Source organism: Diceros bicornis, chromosome 19 (assembly GCF_020826845.1).
Source record: "Diceros bicornis minor isolate mBicDic1 chromosome 19, mDicBic1.mat.cur, whole genome shotgun sequence".
NCBI classification, from domain to species: Eukaryota; Metazoa; Chordata; class Mammalia; order Perissodactyla; family Rhinocerotidae; genus Diceros; species Diceros bicornis.
The window spans coordinates 28,896,238-28,913,919 of NC_080758.1; the positions used below are offsets into that span (position 1 = coordinate 28,896,238).

At 54.8% G+C, this 17,682-nt stretch overlaps 1 protein-coding gene across 5 annotated transcripts; it reads right to left on the reverse strand.

Annotated features, from left to right (window-relative positions):
- Positions 1-3,191: 3,191 nt before the first annotated feature.
- On the reverse strand, positions 3,192-14,396 carry SLC52A3 (solute carrier family 52 member 3). Of its 5 annotated transcripts, none has more exons than XM_058563025.1 (6): positions 13,409-14,396; positions 10,180-10,359; positions 8,457-9,072; positions 6,658-7,160; positions 4,692-4,815; positions 3,192-4,175 (listed from the first exon to the last, which is right to left on the reverse strand). In XM_058563025.1, the coding sequence occupies exons 3-6, from the start codon at positions 9,021-9,023 to the stop codon at positions 3,963-3,965; spliced, it is 1,407 nt and encodes a 468-aa protein (XP_058419008.1). In that variant the 5' UTR covers positions 9,024-9,072; positions 10,180-10,359; positions 13,409-14,396; the 3' UTR covers positions 3,192-3,962. The 5 variants fall into 5 exon arrangements, with proteins under 5 accessions (XP_058419008.1, XP_058419006.1, XP_058419005.1 ...); XM_058563023.1 differs by having other exon boundaries at positions 8,457-10,003; XM_058563022.1 differs by having other exon boundaries at positions 8,457-10,027.
- Between the last annotated feature and the right edge of the window lie 3,286 nt (positions 14,397-17,682).

The window sequence follows — 17,682 nt, forward strand, 5'->3', positions numbered from 1 at the left end:
TTTGCTGAATCTCTTCTGATTCTCTGCTTTTAAGGGCTCATGTCATTAGATTGGGCCCACTCAGGTCATCCAAAATAACTTCCCTATTTTAAGGTCTGTCACCTTAATTCCATCAGCAAAGTCCCTTTTGCCATGTAATGTAACATATTCACGGGTTTTAGGAATTAGAGTGTGCACAGCTTTGGAGGGGCCGTTCTGCCCACCACTAACTAATAGTGCTGAGGCCTGGGGGGTCCAGGGTGAACGGTCCAGACTGGGGCCCTGCCTCATGGAGCCCGGAGACTTGAGCAAGGACCACTGCTCGCACTGCCCCATTAGCAGGGCCTGGGACACACAGGGAGGCCCACGTGTCAGATGTCTAAGGCATTAGAAGGTATAAATCAAACCACGCCCACTGCCCACCCTGCTCTCTGGGGTCTCCCTGGGAGACATAGAGGGTGTCCCCAAGGCAGGGAAAGACAGGGCAGGGTGGAAGCTGGGCGGGGGCCGGACTCGCCTAGACCTAGGACAGGTCTGACCTGGTCAAGCTCCCCAGGGAGCCCGCCCAGCCTTTGGGACCCCTCCCCAGGCCCCACTTTTTGGGCTCTGGCTTCCAGACAGTTCTAAAAGTCTCTCAGAGTACACACCCCAGCAAAATGGCGGGAGGGAATGTCTCCTGGGGACCCCACCTTGGGAATGTGAGTGGCCTGCTTTAAACCAGAGCAGCCCCACTTGCTGTGGTCTCTCTCGAGGCAGAGGCTGGGACCCCACCCCTCCCCAGACTCATATCCCTTCAGCTCCCATCCACTGGCCTGGGGTGGAGGGAGGGCCATTCTGTCCTTTTCTTGTACAGTCCCTTTGCTCAGTCAGTCACTGATGCCCAGAAAAAATTCCTAGGAGACCAAAAAGAAGGACAAATTGCGTATTTCGGTCTGTGTGACATGCCGGCCCTTTGCACTGCTCTCCCAGGGCAGGGTCCTCTCTGCCCAGGATGGCTGCAGTAGCTTCCCAGCCTCCTGGCAACTGCTGTGGTCCCCTGCAGTGTCACCACTCCCCCCACCCCAAACTCACACAGGCCAGCACAACCCTTCACCGCATCATAACCTTGCCTCTAAGGCCCCCGTCTCTGAGCGCTGCCTCTGGGCTCCCCCCGCCCGGCCTCCCTTCAGGGGCTCAAAGGCAGCCTACTGTAAATGTGGTTTCTGCTGCCCAGAAGGCCCCTTTCTTCTTGTTCTACCTCCTTCTCTCCTACCGCCGTGAGACACCAGCTTGGGGGCATCCTCAGGGAAGCCCACCGGCTGCCAACCCCAGGCTGGGTCTGCAGTCATGACTTCAGTCTTCAGGGTCAGCCTCCCAACTGGGTCCAAGCTCAGGGAGACGGGGGATGGAAGGGGGTGTCCATGGTGGATATTCTCATAAAGGAGCAGCTCTTTAATGACGTCTGTTGAGCACTTACTGTTTGCAGGTGTGGCACTGAGCGCGTTGCACTTAGGAGCTCAGTCAACCCTCACATCCACCTGGGAGAGAGGTGCTTTCACCGTCCCCACCATACAGAGGAGACTGAGCAGAGCCGACTCACGCACGCCAGCCTAAAGGCTGTCACGTCATAAAGCCTTCCACGGACAGCGGATGAAAGCAAAACCAAAGAGAAAGTCCTCAACTGGAGGTGCCTTTTCCAAACACCAAGTCCCTCACCCTCTCAGCTCGTCCTTGACAGAAGACATGCATGGATCGCACCACACTCTTCTGCATCTGCTTTCCATTTGTGTGTGCGTGTAATTAATCTCGGCCCATCTTCCCACGGCAGTACAGCCATCACCTTCTCGCTCATTATCCACTCCAACATCCTTTCTGGGAGGGAACCACTGGAAACAACCAAATGCCCTTGGAAGGGCAAATGCAAATAAAAAAATGAATTCTCGCTGGTGCAAAAAAGGGGAGACATCTCATCTCCCTTTTCTTAGAGCACTTACTTTAGAAAACTTGTCACTTCTTTCTCTGCTCCTCAAATGTGTGCTGAGTCTTTAAAAAAGTGGAATAAGGTTCATGCCAGTTTGACCCCACAGGAATGTTTTTCGCAGGGACGTGGGAGCCGTCTCTGTGTGATGTAAATATCCAGGAATCCGGTGCCCTATCAGCCTCTGGGAGGGCAGGAGCCTAGCTTCAGGGTTTGCTCCAAGTTGCAAAACAACCTCCTCTGTAAAGATAGGAGTTCCTTTTTCCTGTAGATAAGGACAATTAGCTAACACAAATAGTCACCCCAATTACGGGGGAATTCAGGATGAACTACATGACAGACAGTGCTGTCTAGTCCTCTTAGTCGAGGACTAGTTATCGTTTGAGAACACAGGCGTAACAGGTCGTTATCTGCTGGACTATATAAAAGGGTGGGGTAGCAGGTTGTCTGTGGCGTGCACCACAATTGCGTTTAAGGCTTGCTCAATAAAACTGTCGTCTTCCTCTTCTACTTTTATGGAGAGGTTTTCTGGGTTGGTGGGAGACTTTGTTTTTAATTTTGTCTCCAACATCTTCAAATGTCCTCAAATGTTCAACTAATTTGGGACCTCCACACAGTGGAATCCTATGCAGTCATGACAAGGAATGAGAACGCTCTCTCCATGTTCGTTGTTGAGTGACAGTGCAAGGGACACAGTAGCTTACCACTTTTTCTGTAAAAGGACTCTATACTTGTATTTGCTTACATTTGCATAATCTCTGGAAGAGTAAACAAGGAACTAATAAAAGTGTGTGTGTGTGTTTGTGAAGAGGAACTGGGCAGATGGGGGAGAGGAGAGGGATGGAATTTTTTTGCTGAACACTATTTTATATTTTCTGATGTTTGAAACATGTGACTATATTATCTATTCAAAATAAATTTAAAAGAAGGGGTGGTGACAAGCCAACAAACCACTAAAGAAAAGAAGTCCTGGGACCAGAAATTCTCCATTTCTGAGCTCAGCTTCCACCTTAGAACCAACTGAAAACCGATTATATTGATACATTTTTGAGGCTCATGTTGGACTTTTTCTTGGAAGGCTGATCTTAGTGTAAAAGCAGGGAATGTTTATTTTAAAAAAGTGAAAACAAAGTAACAAGCAGGCAGCTTGCGCTCTCCTCCTCCCTCCAGTTGAGTGAGCTGCTTCCCGGGGCCTCAAATCCAGCTCTCAGCCTTGGCGAGCGGGCAGGGGGCTGACTTGCAGAGGCTTGGTGTCGCCCCTTCCCGCCATCACCCTTCTCTGTTTCCAAGGAGCTCACTTACTCTGCAAGGAGCAGGCCTTCAAGGGTCAGGAGTGACAGCAAAGGGTGTGTGGGGTAGTGTCCCTCCATACTGGGAATTGGGAAGCCAGGATTCCACCATTCGCTACTGCCCTCAGAAACTCCTCTGAGAGGATAGTGGGAAAAGGATGCGGGGTGGCAAGGGTCCTCTCTCTACCCCTCTGGCCACTTCTGGGCTGTGTTGACTGTCACCCTTGTGATAACTGTTGGGCATCAGATCAGGAAATGGCCCAGGAGGGCGCTTCTCCCCCTTGCCGTGTGCCAAACCTGTGAGGTAGGTGCTATGTATTACAATTCCCATTTTATGCATGAGGAAACAGAGGCACAGAGAAATCAAGTGACCTCCCCAAGGTCACACAGCTTGTAAGGGCCAGTTCACCCTCCCAGCTGTTTCCTCTTAATACCCGTGAGCCTGCCTCCAGCTGGATGCTGGAGTCAGTGTTTCCTCAAGAGTGGAAGAAGGAAGTTCTGAAATGGTGGGATCGCAGGTACCGGGGCACAGAGTTGGGGCAGTGCTGTGCGTTGCATTTCCAGGGCCCGTGGGAGTTTGTGTTGATGGTCAAGCACTCAGGCTCTGCCTCCCGGATCCTTACCACGTGCCCTGTGACCTTGGGCACGCGCCTGGCCTCTCTGAGTCCCGGTTTCCAGCTGCTAGTAATTAGCGGCAGGGGCGGGGCCCTGTGGTGGACCATGCCCCTCCAGAGGGCCTAGGCGGAGCACTGCAGGCTGCAGAAGTCAGCAGATGAGAAGAGCCTCAGCACGTTGACCAGCGGGAACATGAGCAGGGCTCCCAGCAGCGAGCCCAGCTGCACCGCCGCCCCGCACCACAAGAGGGCGCTGCGGCTACGGTCGCGCAGGATCACGCCAAGCATCACCTTGACGTAGCTCAGACAGCCGGTGAACAGCACCCAGGAGACCACCTGCGGCGGGGAGCGGGAGAGATGCGGAGTGAAGGGGCTTTGGGGCGAGCCCCAGGGACGGAGGGCCCTTGCAGGGTGACCTAACAGGGTTAAGGGGACCCCATGGAATAACCTCTACGTTCAAGGAGAGCCTTTTGGGAGTGACCCTGCACGGCTAAGGGCGCCCCATGACTTGACCCCCCCAAGGGCAAAGGAGAACCCAATGGCTTTTCCGTCCCCCATGGTCAAGTCAAGGGCATCTGGGAGAAGGCCACTGGTGATGCATACATGGTGGGAAGAGTGTGGCCTTCAGGGGAAAGGCTGGACTGTCACCTTGGACCAGCCACCTCACCTTCCTAAGCCTCCACTTTCAAATGAGAGGCAACCCCCCCCCCCCCGCCGCCCCGACCTGGGGCTTCCTGAGCAACCACAACAATTTTGGTCAATAGAAAGGGCTGTACCCCATGTCTACCCCCGCCTTGGCTAGGTGGGGGGGTGGGGTGGGATGGGGAGCAGCTCCACAGGCAGGATACTTACGATGAGGAGTTCCCCACCCCAGTGGCCCTGCAAGAGGGGGCAGGGGCTCATCACGGCCATGGCCATGTTGTAGGCCCCAAATCCAGTCCCGAGCATCGCGAGGACCCCCAGGAATGGCAGAGACCTAGGGCAGAGTGCGGGAGGTGAATGGAGGTGAGAAGCCTGACCTCTGCCCCCCACCCCCACCTCCAGAGGCCACACGGAATGGTCAGCGTCTCCAGGGTTAGAGGTTAGACCCATGTGGAAACTTCCAGGCCACCTGGTTCAAGTGGGTCAGCGAGGCTCCTGAGGGGCAAGGCGGGCCTGAGTCACCCTGAGCATTAATGGCAGAGCCAGCATCTCAGCAGGAGAAACAGAACGGATTCTGGTGCTCTGTGGACCTGGTTCAAATCCCAGTTCCAGCATTTAAGCTGCGAGACTGGTCCCTGAGCCTCAGTTTCCTCACCTGCGAAATGAGCCTTGCAGAGCTCTGGGAACCTGTGGGAGAGAGTGTGTAGGGCCTGGCCCCGGGCCCTGCCTGGTATTTCATCTGCTGCCATTTCCTCCTGCAACACTCCTAACCTCAGGCAGGAAGCTGGGCTGACAAGACGAGAAGGTGTCTTTGATCCTGCACTGGCCCTGCAGGGGCCACCTGTGTGGCCACAGGGGCACCATTCTGTGCCACCTCCGGCCTCAGCCACCCTGTCTACAATGTGAGGTTTGCACAATCCAGGGCCCTGGGGGCTGGCTCGGACACACGCCACTGGTGGCCTTCCATTCGGCCCTAGGTCTGACAGTTGAGGACACCATCCTTCAGTGAGGTCTTTGTCCCTGGGGTCTCCCTGTCCACACTCTTGAGGACACCAAGACTGGCCCTGGGTCAGAGTGGAGGGTCTGCCCTGGCCTCTAAGGACTCTTTTTGCATTGAGATTCTTGGGTTCCCTGACTCTCATGTTCTGTATTTCTAACATTCTGGCATCTTGGATTCCGCAGGTCTGTAGCCTCTGGTCCTGCTTCCCCAGAAATCTCTATCCTTCCTCCACAGTTTTTAAGCCTCAAGGGAGAAAATTCAGCTTTCTGGCAAACTGATATTTTCTGTCTAACTCTCCTGTGCTCATTCTCCCTTCATCCTGGGCTGGGGGTGGGGGGTGTGAGCAGGTGAGGGTGGGCAGGGCTGGGGGAGGGGGATGTGAGCAGGCAGGCGTGGGCAGGGCTGGGGGAGGGGGGTGTGAGCAGGTGGGGGTGGGCAGGGCTGGGGGAGAGGGTGTGAGCAGGTCTGAGAGGCCAGTGAGGACAGGCAGGGCAGAGGGGTGGACGGGAGGCTGTGGGACCTGAAGTTTCATGACCCCAAGGTGGTTGTTTCTCCTCCTGGGGTCTGAAGCCCGTGCATCAGAACCACTTAGGTTGTTTATTAAAACGTGAAATCCCAGGTCCCAATCTAGGCTGGCTCAATCTGCATTTTATCAATTTGCCCAGCCATTCTTCTAGAACTGCAGCTGTAAGGGAGCCAGTGTGGGCTGGAGGCAGGAGGGCAGGGCTGAAATTCTGGGAATTAGACCAGGGGAAGCCCTTTCTCTGAGACTCACGGTTTCTATTTGTAAATGGGCACCTCAGTCCCCGTGTGCTTGCTCCTCCTCACGGCCAGTGGCAGTGATGGTCAACGCTTACACTGGACCTGTCGTGCCCCAGGCATCGCTCTCAAATCTTTACAATATTAGCTCATCTCGTGCTCCCAGCAACCCTAGGAGGTAGACCTATTATCCCATTTTCCAGATAGGTATCCCTGAGGCACAGAGACGTAGAGTAGCTGGTCCAATATCACACAGCTAGTAAGTGGCGGAGCCGGGATTTGAAGCCAGGCAGTCAAGCCCTGGAAACCATATTCTCCACCACTACACATATAGCCTGATAGGTGAGGTTTGGAATTCTGGGTTCTGAAATGAAGGGTGCCCCCACCAGGGTTCCCCAGGGCCAGACGGGGGCGGACCTGTTAGGCAGGAACATGGAGAGAAAGCAGGCGAGAGGGTTGGCCATGGAGCTGAGCGTGGCCGACAGGTGGTAGGCAACCGGCCCGTAGGAGAGGCAGGAGTAGCTTTGCACGGAGGGCAGAACGCCGTTGGTCAGCGCATTCACAAAGGCCACTAGGACGTAGATGAGGGCCAGGTGCGCCGGGGGGCGGGCCGCCGTTTTCTCCTCCAGCTGCCCCTGGCCCTTGCCGCTGTCCACCAGGCCCGGGGGCCCCAGCTCCTTCTCCTCCCGCGGTCGGATGGAGTGGAGGGTGACCTGAGAGGAGAGGATGTCTTCTCTCGAGGCTTCCCAGTGCCTGGGCTGACGCTGGAGGAGAAAGAACGCAAGGAGGCAGCAGGCCATCATGAAGGAGAGCAGGAGGAAGAAGGCCAGGGGCGAAAAGTTGGCGGGGAGGTAGCGGGTTTGCAGATGGGCCACGGAGGGCGCCGTCCCCGTGAGGGCGGACACAAAAATGCTCGCTCCCTGGGGAGAGACAAAATAAGGGTGAGTCGGATCCCTGGGTCCTGTTGGGACACAGGTAACAACAACATTAACAATGATAATATATAATAAGTAAGAAATAGCATGCATTATTAATAAGTGATGAATAATACACACGTAACTACTAGAGTCATGATGAGAATTGCTCACATCCACTGATTGCCTCCTGAGCCCAGCACTTGGTGTGTATCAGCTCGTTGTTCCTCCTGACAGCCCTGTGCAGGGGAGACCATGGTCCCCGTTTTAGAGGGAACAGAGGTGTCAGAATAGCTTGTCTTACTTGAGCATCACAGGGAGTACGTGGGGAAGCCAGTCCACGTGGTTCCTTCTGACTCAGAAGCTAAGCCTTTTTCCACTCTACTGCCCTCCAGGGCTGGCAGCCACAGATATGTTCAGAGGAGGGGCTGGCTGGAGACCACCGGCGGGGAGAGCCCCCCACCTAAGGGCCCCTGCTTCTCAGCCCCGCCCAAAGTCACCCTGTGGTGACATGGCCTCGTGTGGCCAGATCTCTTTTCAAGAGATGCCATACATCTAGATTTATAGATGTGAAATGTCAGAAAAATTAAGTGTCATCAACTAATTCAAATACTTTAAAAAAATGCTTGCAGGCCACGGTGGCCTGGAGCCCTTGGTTTGCAACAGCTGTAGTACTGCAGTTTCTATAATAACAGATGTACATAAATGGTCCAATATCCAGCGGAAAAAATGTTTGATGTTTTAACACAAGGTATCAGTGCAATGTCTAATGTCTATAATTCCCAGCCCTAGCTGTACGTTAGCATCACCTGGGGAATTTTTAACAAATACAAGTTCACGATCCCTTATCTGCAATTCTGAAATCCAAAAAGCTCTGAGAGTCAGAATGTTTTCATGACTTAGTTGGCAGCAACCCCTGAACCAATGGGAGTTTGTTCAGAGCCCTAACCTGCCCACTGGGCGTGACTGCCCCTGGGGTTTGGGGCAGCGGTGTCGCTGGGCTGGATTGCTGAGTCATAGGCGCTGTCCCGGACTGGGGTGGGCGGGTTCTAAAATCTGAAACTTCAGATTCCAAAACACATCTGACCCCAAGGACTTCAGAGAAGCTGCACCCTCAGAGTTTGTTTAATTGGTCTGGATATGTGGGGGGGCCTCTGGTGTGTTTCGGTAGCTCCCCCAGGAGAGCTCAAGTGCACTGGGTCGAGAACACTGGTCTACCCGACACCTAGGAAGCAAGCCCTCCGCACCACCTCGCTGTGAGCCAGCACGGAGCACTGCAGTGGAGCTGGGGAGGGCAGGTACCTGTGTGGTGTTGGTGTTCCCGGTGGTCTGCGGGCGTAGGGTGGTGTCTGATGTCTCAGTGACGTTGACGCAGGTGGTGAGACCCGAGCCCTGGGCGAGAGCCACCAGGGCAGGCAGGAGGCCGCTGAGTCCTTCGCCCACAAAGAAGGTGGTGAGGTAGCGGGGGGGCAGCCGGCTCATGAAGGGCAGGAAGGTGACGGAGGAGGTGCAGTCCACCAGGGCCAGGAAGAAGGTGAGGATGACAAAGGCGATGCTGTAGTAGTTGCCCTGCACCCTGGAGGTGACGTTCCAGAGGAAAGCCAGGAGGATGCAGGTGACAGTGCCCACAGCCACCACGGCGAAAACGACAGGCACGTCGGAAAGGCAGCCGGGCCGGAAGCGATGGAGCAGGGTGACCAGGAGGGGGCCGACGTTGGCCAGCTGGATGACCACCGTGAGGTAGGAGGGCAGGAACCAGCCCTCGGGCAGCTCCATCACCAGTAGGGGCAGCTCTACCCAGAGCCCGTTGATGGCCACCCAGGAGCCCAGCCCGAAGGTGCAGACCAGCAGGTGCATGAGGAGAGCCATGCTGGTGTCAGCCCTGAGCCGGAGGAGGCTGCTGCCTCCCCAGATCAGCCTGCATGGGGGTCGACGGAGGAAAACACCAGGTGAGCAGCGTCGGGTTCACTGTCTAACGGAAGATGGTGCTTCTGGGCCCAGAGTATTCTCTCATCATTCCCCTCCCCGTGAACAGGTTGGCTTTTTATTAGCAGAAAACACGGACAAATTCCTTATAACTAAACTTCCAGTGGGGAAGGCTTCCTTAACCATGACTCATAAGTCCAGAGACCACAAAAGAAAAGTTTGACACATTCAACTGCATAAATATTAAAATGCACGAAAGCAAACAAATAAACAAACAAAACTCTTTCTGCAAAAAATGCCAACAGCAAGATCAAAAGACATGACAACCCGGGGGGAAAATATTTGCAATGTAAATCAATTAAGAAAGAAAGACCCAATAGAGAAGTGGGCAAAGGATATGAACAGTAAGAGAAAAAAGTACAAATAAGACTTAAACATATGAAAAGATTATCACTTTCATTCACCTTGGGGAATGTCAATTGACAACCACTCCAAGGGACCATTTCTCACCGTGAGATGGTCCCAAAGCCAAAGGTTACCTGCCCTGCACAAAATGATGTACGTACGAGGTTATCATTACTTGTGGCCTTGTTGGTAGTAGCAAAATTTGGGAAACGACCCAAACGCCTATCAATAGAGGACGGGCTGATGACAGGGATGTCTAGCTGTTGGAATTCCACGCACCTGTGAGAAGCACTGAGGCTGCAGGAAAGCCCTCTGGTGTAGGGACAGGTCTCGAGACTCTGTTGATAAGTGAACAAAATCTAGGTGGGTAGACGGTGTGCTGCCTTTTGGACACAGGGGAAGAGGAGGAAGGATGTGTTCTCTTTGCTTGTATTTGCACAGAGCAGCCCTGGAGGACACACAGGAACTGCTGCAATGTTTGAGACACCTCCGTGTAGACCGTTTTATATAGTTTTGATCTGTGAACCACGTGGACATACTACCTATTATAAAAATATAGTTACCTGACATAAAATTCCAATCTGGCATTTTTCTCCTGAAATTATAAAACTCCCTGGCTGGACAGGCCCTTGGAGACCACGTAACTCTAGTCCTCCGGAACATTCTGCCATGTGTTTACCACCTTCCCAATTACCTGTGTTTACCACCTGTGCTGCTATTGTTTTTGATTCACCCCCAGTCTGAGCAAAAATATAGGAGAGGCTGGGAGTGAGACTCTGGGGCCAGCTGCCTGGGCTCCAGCCCAGCTCTGCCACCTGGAAGCTGGGAGACCTCTGGTGAGTGCCTTTGCCTCTCTGTGCCTCATTTTCCCCACCTGTAAATAGAGGATAACGATGGTATCAAGGAGATGCAGATATGTGAGTGAGTGTATGTTGTCACTACTGCGCCCTGCGCACGGTAAGCACTGACTAAGGGTATGGGGAAATGCCAGGTTCGGTGACGCAGTTACTTTTTTCTAATTCAGGTGAAAATTAACACATGACTATTAAAATTTAAAAAGGAAAAAAAAACAGTTCCCCGTGAGGTGCCACCTGAAGTCACTGGTGGTCACATGCACCATTTGGGAGAGAGATGTTGATTGGGCCAATTACCTCCTTCTACGGAAGGGAGACAGGGTGGGGTCTGGAGGGTGGAGGGGTCTCCTGAGGCCAGGGGTGGGATTTGGAGCAGGTCCCTGTGGCACCTGGCTCCCCGCCTACCCTGTGGTGACCTCTGATCCCTCGGTTCTGCTCAGTTCACACGGTCAGTCTTTAACTGACATGGTGATAAGTGAACCAAATCAAGGTACGCAGAGTGCTGCCTCTCTCCTTCTAGAACACGCAGGAGCATCCCTGTGGCTGCGCCTCACCCAGGAAACTCCCGACAGCCCAGTGGCTCCTTCCCGGGTTCCCACAGAGAACCGACTCTGAAGCCTCAGACTCTCCTCCTCCTTCTTCCACTGAAGAAATCGATCCACCCACCCCAGAGCCACTGTCCCTGCCTCGCCGGGAGGTGCTGGAGCAGAATGCAGTCCGACCTGCTCAGTGCCGCTCCCCTCCGGGGGCCTTGGGTGAGTCACTTAAGCTCCATTCTCTCACCTGTCGAGCTGACATGACTAATAGCCCAGGACAGGCCTGGCTCCGGGCACAAGAGGACCCACGGATCTAGCGAGCGAGCGAGGAGCAGCTCGAGGCCGGGGCCCATGCCCTGCTGCTCCTGCCTTTCTCTGTGCTGTGCGGCTTGCCTGGGACACCATCCCCCTGCTGTCTGCAGCCAGCTTTCCGCAGGACCCTTTCCCCAGGACACCTCCTCTGGCTGCCCAGCCCCGGCCCTGGGTCCCTTCATGTGAGGTTTCCTGGTGTCTGTATCTGGGTGTATGCAGACACATTTCCGGGGAGACGGAAGCTCTTAGAGAGCAGAGGGCTGCTTTGGAATCTGGCATTTTGAAGGCAGAAGAGCCTCTTCAGGTGGCCCAGCTCAGGATTTGTAAACCGGTAACTCATTTGCCAAGACAGGCAGCGGACATGTTATTTTGGTTCGCCGCGTGTCTTCAACAATTAGTCACTGAAATCCGCAGGTCAGGAGGTGGCAAACGAAACTCGGGATTTCTGTTTTCTCGGGAGTGTTCTGGAAGACTGCACCAGGTCCGCGTGCCCACATGGCAACAATCGCTCTCGGCCCCCTTCTTTGACTTAGGGTCCCTGCCTGCACCCCGCCAGGCCCACAGGCACTGCTACAACCCCTGATCAAGCCTGGCCCTTATTTCTGAGAGGGAGGTGTGGCTTGCCCAGGATTCCTCACTGGTTGGGGCAAAGTGGGGGCTGGAATCCAGTCTTGGGCCTCTCTCTCCATCCCAGCCTCCAGCCACCTTACTAGTCTCTCCTGTGGAAGCATCTGGAGCAAGAGGCCTGGGTTCAAATCCCAGCTTCAACCCTTCCGAGCTGAGCAAGTGACAGCCTCCTGTACCTGATGCCTCTCCCGCAAAATGCGGAGGCTCCCGGCACCAACATCAGGATCGTCATGACCACGAACTTGCAAAATGCGAGAATGGTGCGTGAGACACGGTAAGTACTCAGTAAACCTTAACTGTCACGATGGCCATTTCAGCAAACGTTTCAATTGCGTGTGAAAACACGTAGACACCCTGCACACGCTCCTGGATACCACAACACAGAGAACTCCCAATGCCAAAATTCCGTCCTCACTTCCTCCTAATCAGTCAACAAGGAATTAAGCACTGACTTTGTGCCCAGCGCTGCCAGGACGCGAGCAGACAAGCCACAGGGGCTGTCCCCAGAGAAAAGCGTGAGGAAGAGGGGTGTGGGCTGCAGACTCCAGGTGCAGCCCCGGGGCCAAGGCAGAAGCGGGGTTGGGGGTGGAGAGGAGGGGGCAGCGGCTGGGCTGCATGGGGAGGCGGGGTTTCCCACCCTCCCGTGGCCAAAGCATGGAACTCAGTGGCTGCAAAACGGGGCAGGCCCTCTCTGGAGGACCGATGGAGAGGAGGGAGAGGACCTTTTTCAAAAGCCTGGAGGGCCGTGCAGTTTCTCAGCTGCCCACCCCCGCCTGAGGCCAGAATCTTGTACAAAGCAGGCAGAATCCCACTGAAAAAAAGCCGCCCTAGGTCAACTCAGGCAGAGTGCTGCCTCTGACTGCTGAAACAATATGGAAGGGAAAAAAGGTAGAGTGTTGTATGGTATTCTAAGGCCCAGGCTGCTAGCGGCTTCCCGTTAGCCACTCTTCCCCTCTTCCTTAGTTGTTACAGAGACCAGATTTTTGGGTGGGCATGGCCATCCCACCAAGTCCAGGCCAATAAGGTTGTGAGGGACTTTGAGAAGGTTCCTTAAAGATAAAGGAGTGTGCCCTTCTGCTCTTCCTCCATCCTGCTGTCTGGAACTTAGATGTGATGGCCAGAACTCCAGCAGCCATTTTGCACTATGGGGGAAGCTGTGGGGGCTAGATGGAGACTAGACCTCCTCGAGACTTTGTGGCACAGAGCTGCCATACCAGCTCTGTTCTGCCTGCCACTGAACTACTTTGTTTAACCTTGTTATTTAAGTTGTAAATAAGTAAATAGGTAAATAAACTTAAGACACTCATTTTATATACAGTGAAACATTGGCTAAGTGTACAGAGATAGTTCAAGGGTATATATTGACCAATTATAGTAACAAAAACTAATGAGTATATTTATCACCCTTACTGTTAATGCCCTGACTCAGAAACTCAGGTACTGCCCCAACTAGGACTTGATCAAAAACCAAAATCAAACAAAATTAGTTGTTGAGACATATCTTAAAGAGACACCAAAAGTTTAAGAGTAAACTTAGGGCAAAGGTCTTCCGGAGAAACACAGAGAGAGGGATAGAGAAGCAAAGAGCTCTTACTGTGGAATTTGATGCCAAAAGTATCAATTGAGAGCCAGAGTCACTGCATATTGGTAAATACTGTAATTCATGATAGAGTCAAACCAGTGGTGACTAGTGACGAGCTAGCTTATGAATAACGTTCCCCAAAGCTGAGACACGCCAGAAGAATCCGACAGGAGCACAGTTCATGGTGGGAGCTGACTCACTGCCCTAGCCTCAGCAGGAGATGGGGGAGGCGATAAATGACATGCCTAATAAAGAGGAATAAGTAAATCATTAAAGGAAGGCGGCAAATTCACACAAGATGGTTGCCTTTATCATCTGAGAAGCTATTAAGCTAACGAGAGAGTTCAGCAAGGCAGACAGTTACACATTTACAAAGGTGTAGTTTTCCTGCGTAGAACCAGTGAGAAAATAAGACTTGCTATTGAGTAGTAATTTGGGAAAAACAAATAAAACCGGATCTCTGTCTTACTTCTTACTCCTCCCCCCAACCCAATGAATTCCAGTTGGATCAAATGTTTAAATCTTTTTTAAATTAAAAAAATAGTAAAAATAGCCAAAGAACGTATAGGCAGAGTTGGCATAGGCTCTGGGGCAGGAATGAGCCTGGGCCAGGGCGGCTGGGGCAGGGGGCTCAATGGGGAGAGGAGGGCAGACAGGGCAGGTAAGGAGCCTGAATTGCCCGGACGTGCAGTGGGTCCCGGGCACTGACAGCCTGAATCGCCACGCCCCACAGAGCCGAGCTCTCTGGTTCTGATCCAGGCCCCCCAGCTGTGTAATTCGGCTCTGCGAGTCTGTTTCCTTAACTGGGAACAGTCACGATGGTGGTATAGCCCAGCACGACCCGTCTCCTCTATGGCTCCCCTGCCCTGCCTGCTCCCAGGCAGCCATGGCAAGTGTGCAGGAAACATCAGCTAAATGAATGCACAACTACAGCAAGCTCACTGTAGAGAAAATAGAAGAGAGACAGGCAATTAAAAAAATATCCCCGACACACTCTGAGCGTTTTTGGGCACTTACTGTGTGCTGGATGGCAATCTCTGCTTTTGGGCAAGTGTGGGGAGCAGTCACTAAGCAAAATAAAAATAGAAATATAGAGCAAGTCAGCTGGTGATAAGGGCTGTGGAGGGAAACACAGCTGGGAGGAGCGGGCAGTCGGAGAGGGTGTGTGCAGTTGTAAATTGGGTTGTCAGAGGGGCCTCAGGGAAGGGTGTGAATGAGCCATGGCAGGGGAAAGAGGAGCCCAGGGGCAACAGCAAGTGCAAAGGCCCTGGGGTGGGGCCTCCCCTGCCAGGTCCCAGGAACAGGTCTTGGTGTTGGAAGAACAGGCAGAAGGCCAGCGTGGCTGCCCCAGGTCACAGGTCACGTGGGAAGGAGTTGGCAGGTCACGTGGGGCCCTGTAGGCAAGAGTTGGGTGTTTTCTCTGAGCCCAAATCCCCATTGCTGGGCAGAGGCGGGAACAGCTCTAATTTAGTTTTTAACAGAATCACGCTGGCTGTTGTAAGGAGAATAATGTGGGGCCAGGGCAGAAGATGGAGTGAAACCCCTTAATCCGCTAGGAAGCTGGTGTACTAATCCAGGCAAAAAGGATAATAATAATAACACAACTGCCACCATTTAGGGCTGCTTATCTCGCCAGGCTGTGTGCTAAGCACTTTACACACATTATCCATCAAACCCCATCAACAATCCTGCCATAGGCATTATGATTATCTCCATTTTACAGATGAGGTAACTGAGGCTCAGAGAGGGAAAGCAATTTGCCTGAGGTCACACAGCTGGTCATCTGGGAGCTGAGATTAGAGCCCAGGCATGTCCTGACTGTGGAATCAGCCCTCTAACAAGCCTGAGCAAGGCCCTGGGGTTGAGGGGGTCATGAAGAGGCTGCAGAGGCCAAGCTGAGCAGGACCCCTCTCCACTCGACCCAGCACGTGGGCTGGAAGGGGAGAGGTGGAGTACAGGCCAGAGAGAACCTGAGAGAGGCTCTAAGACATCTCTGCTTCCTGGGGCCCCTTCAGCGACTGTGGGAGACTGGAAACCTAAGAGACACTTGAGACGCTCCCACAACAGGTGGGCAAACAGACAGAGAAGCCAAAACGGCCCCAGGCAAAGGCGGCTCCTTGCTTTGCATTCTTGCGTCAAAAGCTGAGAGCCCAGGCCCAAGGGAGGGAGGGGAGTGGGAGTGTAATGGCCCCCAGGGCCTGTGGGCCCTCAGCGTGGGGCAGGGCCATCTCCTCCTCCAGCAGGCGGGAAGGGCCCTGTCCGACCTGGACCCTCAGAACCCAAGCAGCCTCTCCCCCCGCCCCGGCACCCTCTCCTGCTCGTCACCCTCTCCTGCTCTCGGCTTTATTCCTCCCTGGTGTTACCGGGCATCAGCGCTGTTACAGATGTTTATCTGTTGAGGGCTGGGCCCTCCCCCTGGAATATAAGCTCCTTGAGCGCAGGGCCCTGTCCTCTCTCCCAGCGTCCAGGTGGCTATCTGGTTTGCCAGGGCTGGGCCACCACCGAGCCTGCTTCAGCCATGCGGGTTGAGTCGGCCAGGGTGGTCCCGGCAGCCTGGGCACTGGCCACACCCCGCTCCTGGACAAGGGTCTGAGGCTCTGTGGTCCCAGGTCCAGGCTCCCGGAGAACTTGGCCCAGAGTCCTTGGGGAGTGCTGCAGGCCCTCGCCTTGGGCTGGGACCTGGCCCACCCTAACAAGGTTAGCGTGGTGGGGACATAGGCAGGCGCAGGATGGCAGAGAGACGGAGAGGCTCAGGACCAAAACTCCTAGGAGAGATGGAGAGACGGAGACGCAGAAATGGGCAGGGAGACAGGGAGACAGAGGCGGGACAAGAGCAGGAGCTGAGGCGAGGACCGGCTGGGGCAGAGGAGCAGCTGGGTGTGCTGGCAGCCGGGCCGGCTCAGCCACCGCCCTCGCGGCTCACATCCACGTGTATCAAGTGGCCTCCTCCACCTCTCCAGGTTCCCCCCGACCTCATCCCCATGCAACGCTCCCATCTCACAGATGTGGGGAAACTGAGGCCCAGAGAGGAGGCGGTGCTCGCCCCACACTCTGTCCACCCCTGGCCATCCAGGCCTGTGCTCACTGGCTGTGCGTCCTCAGGCCCGCTGCTCACCCTCTCTGGGCCTGGTTTCTTCAAAGGCTCTGAGGATGCCCAGGCTTGTTGGGCTTGGCTGCCAGAGAGGAAGCAAGGAGATAACGGAGCCAGGCCGGCCAGTGGGGACTGTGAGTTCCCTTCCTCCTTCTCCTCTCTCCCGAGGCCTGGAAGGGCTTCAGGCCTCCCACGGGCTGACCTTGGCTGGGTTCCCCTCCCCTCAGCGCCCGTCCCAACCCCCAGCCCCCGTGCCAGGCGGGTGAGGCTCCGGCCCCCACCCAGCAGGAGCCGCCGTCTACACGTCCCAGTGGTGCGGAGATGCAGCTGGGGGCACAGGTCAGTGGGAGGGTCTTTTGGCCTGGGGAGGAGGGGTCTGGAGTCCCCCCAGCCGGCTCAGGGTGTCCCAGCTCCAACCTGACCGGCCGGCCAGCTGAGCAGGAGGCCCTTCTTCCCTCCCATCCCCCCAGCCTCCGGACCCAGCCTCCTGAAACTAGGGGAAAGGCCACAGGCCCCCCGCTGTGTCCCGCCGGTGCCCCGCGCTCCCTGCCAGCGCCCGGCCCTGGTCCCTGAGCCGCCTGGCTCTGTGCGCTTACCTGCTGCTCCAGTTCCCCGGCGGCTCTGCAGGGGTGCGGCCGAGGCAGCCGGGTTGGTATTGACCTGTCCCCGCCCCGAGGGGGGAAGGCAGGGGGACGGTGGGCGGGGCTCCCAGTGTCACTAAGAGCCTACTGTGTGCCTGGAATCTGCCCCTAGTCCAATCCTGATGATCCTGATGATGCAACAGTAACAATAAAGGGCTCGCATTACGGAGGATTACTGCCATCCAGGTTTTATGAGGATTGACCCCAGGCAAAAGATCCACCCGGGCAGCTGGCTCTGGCCTCACCCTGGGGCCACCACCATTCCTCTCCCACAGGAACAAGGGCAGAACTCCTGGTTCAACTCCGGGGCTTATGCAAGTCCCTTGGAAAGTGGGGGTAATAACAGTGCCTTCCTCGTCGGGCAGAAGTCATAACAGCCAATGTGCCTGCGCTGACTCTGCCAGGCACAGCTTGACAGGCATCAATGCTCAATCTTCACCACAGCCTTTTGGGGAGACACTATTACCACCCCATTTTACAGATGGGGAAACTGAGGCTCAAAGTGGTTAAGTGACGCACTCAAGGAGCTGTAGCTGGTAAATGCAGGGTCAGGA

Coding starts and splice junctions, on each gene's coding strand:
- SLC52A3 (XM_058563026.1), bottom strand. CDS start 9,023: ATGGCTCTCCTCATGCACCTGCTGGTCTGCACCTTCGGGCTGGGCTCC. Junction 7,161..8,456: donor GGAACACCAACACCACACAG/GTACCTGCCCTC, acceptor GTCTCTCCCCAG/GGAGCGAGCATTTTTGTGTC. Junction 4,176..4,691: donor GGGGTGGGGAACTCCTCATC/GTAAGTATCCTG, acceptor TCCCCGCCGCAG/GTGGTCTCCTGGGTGCTGTT.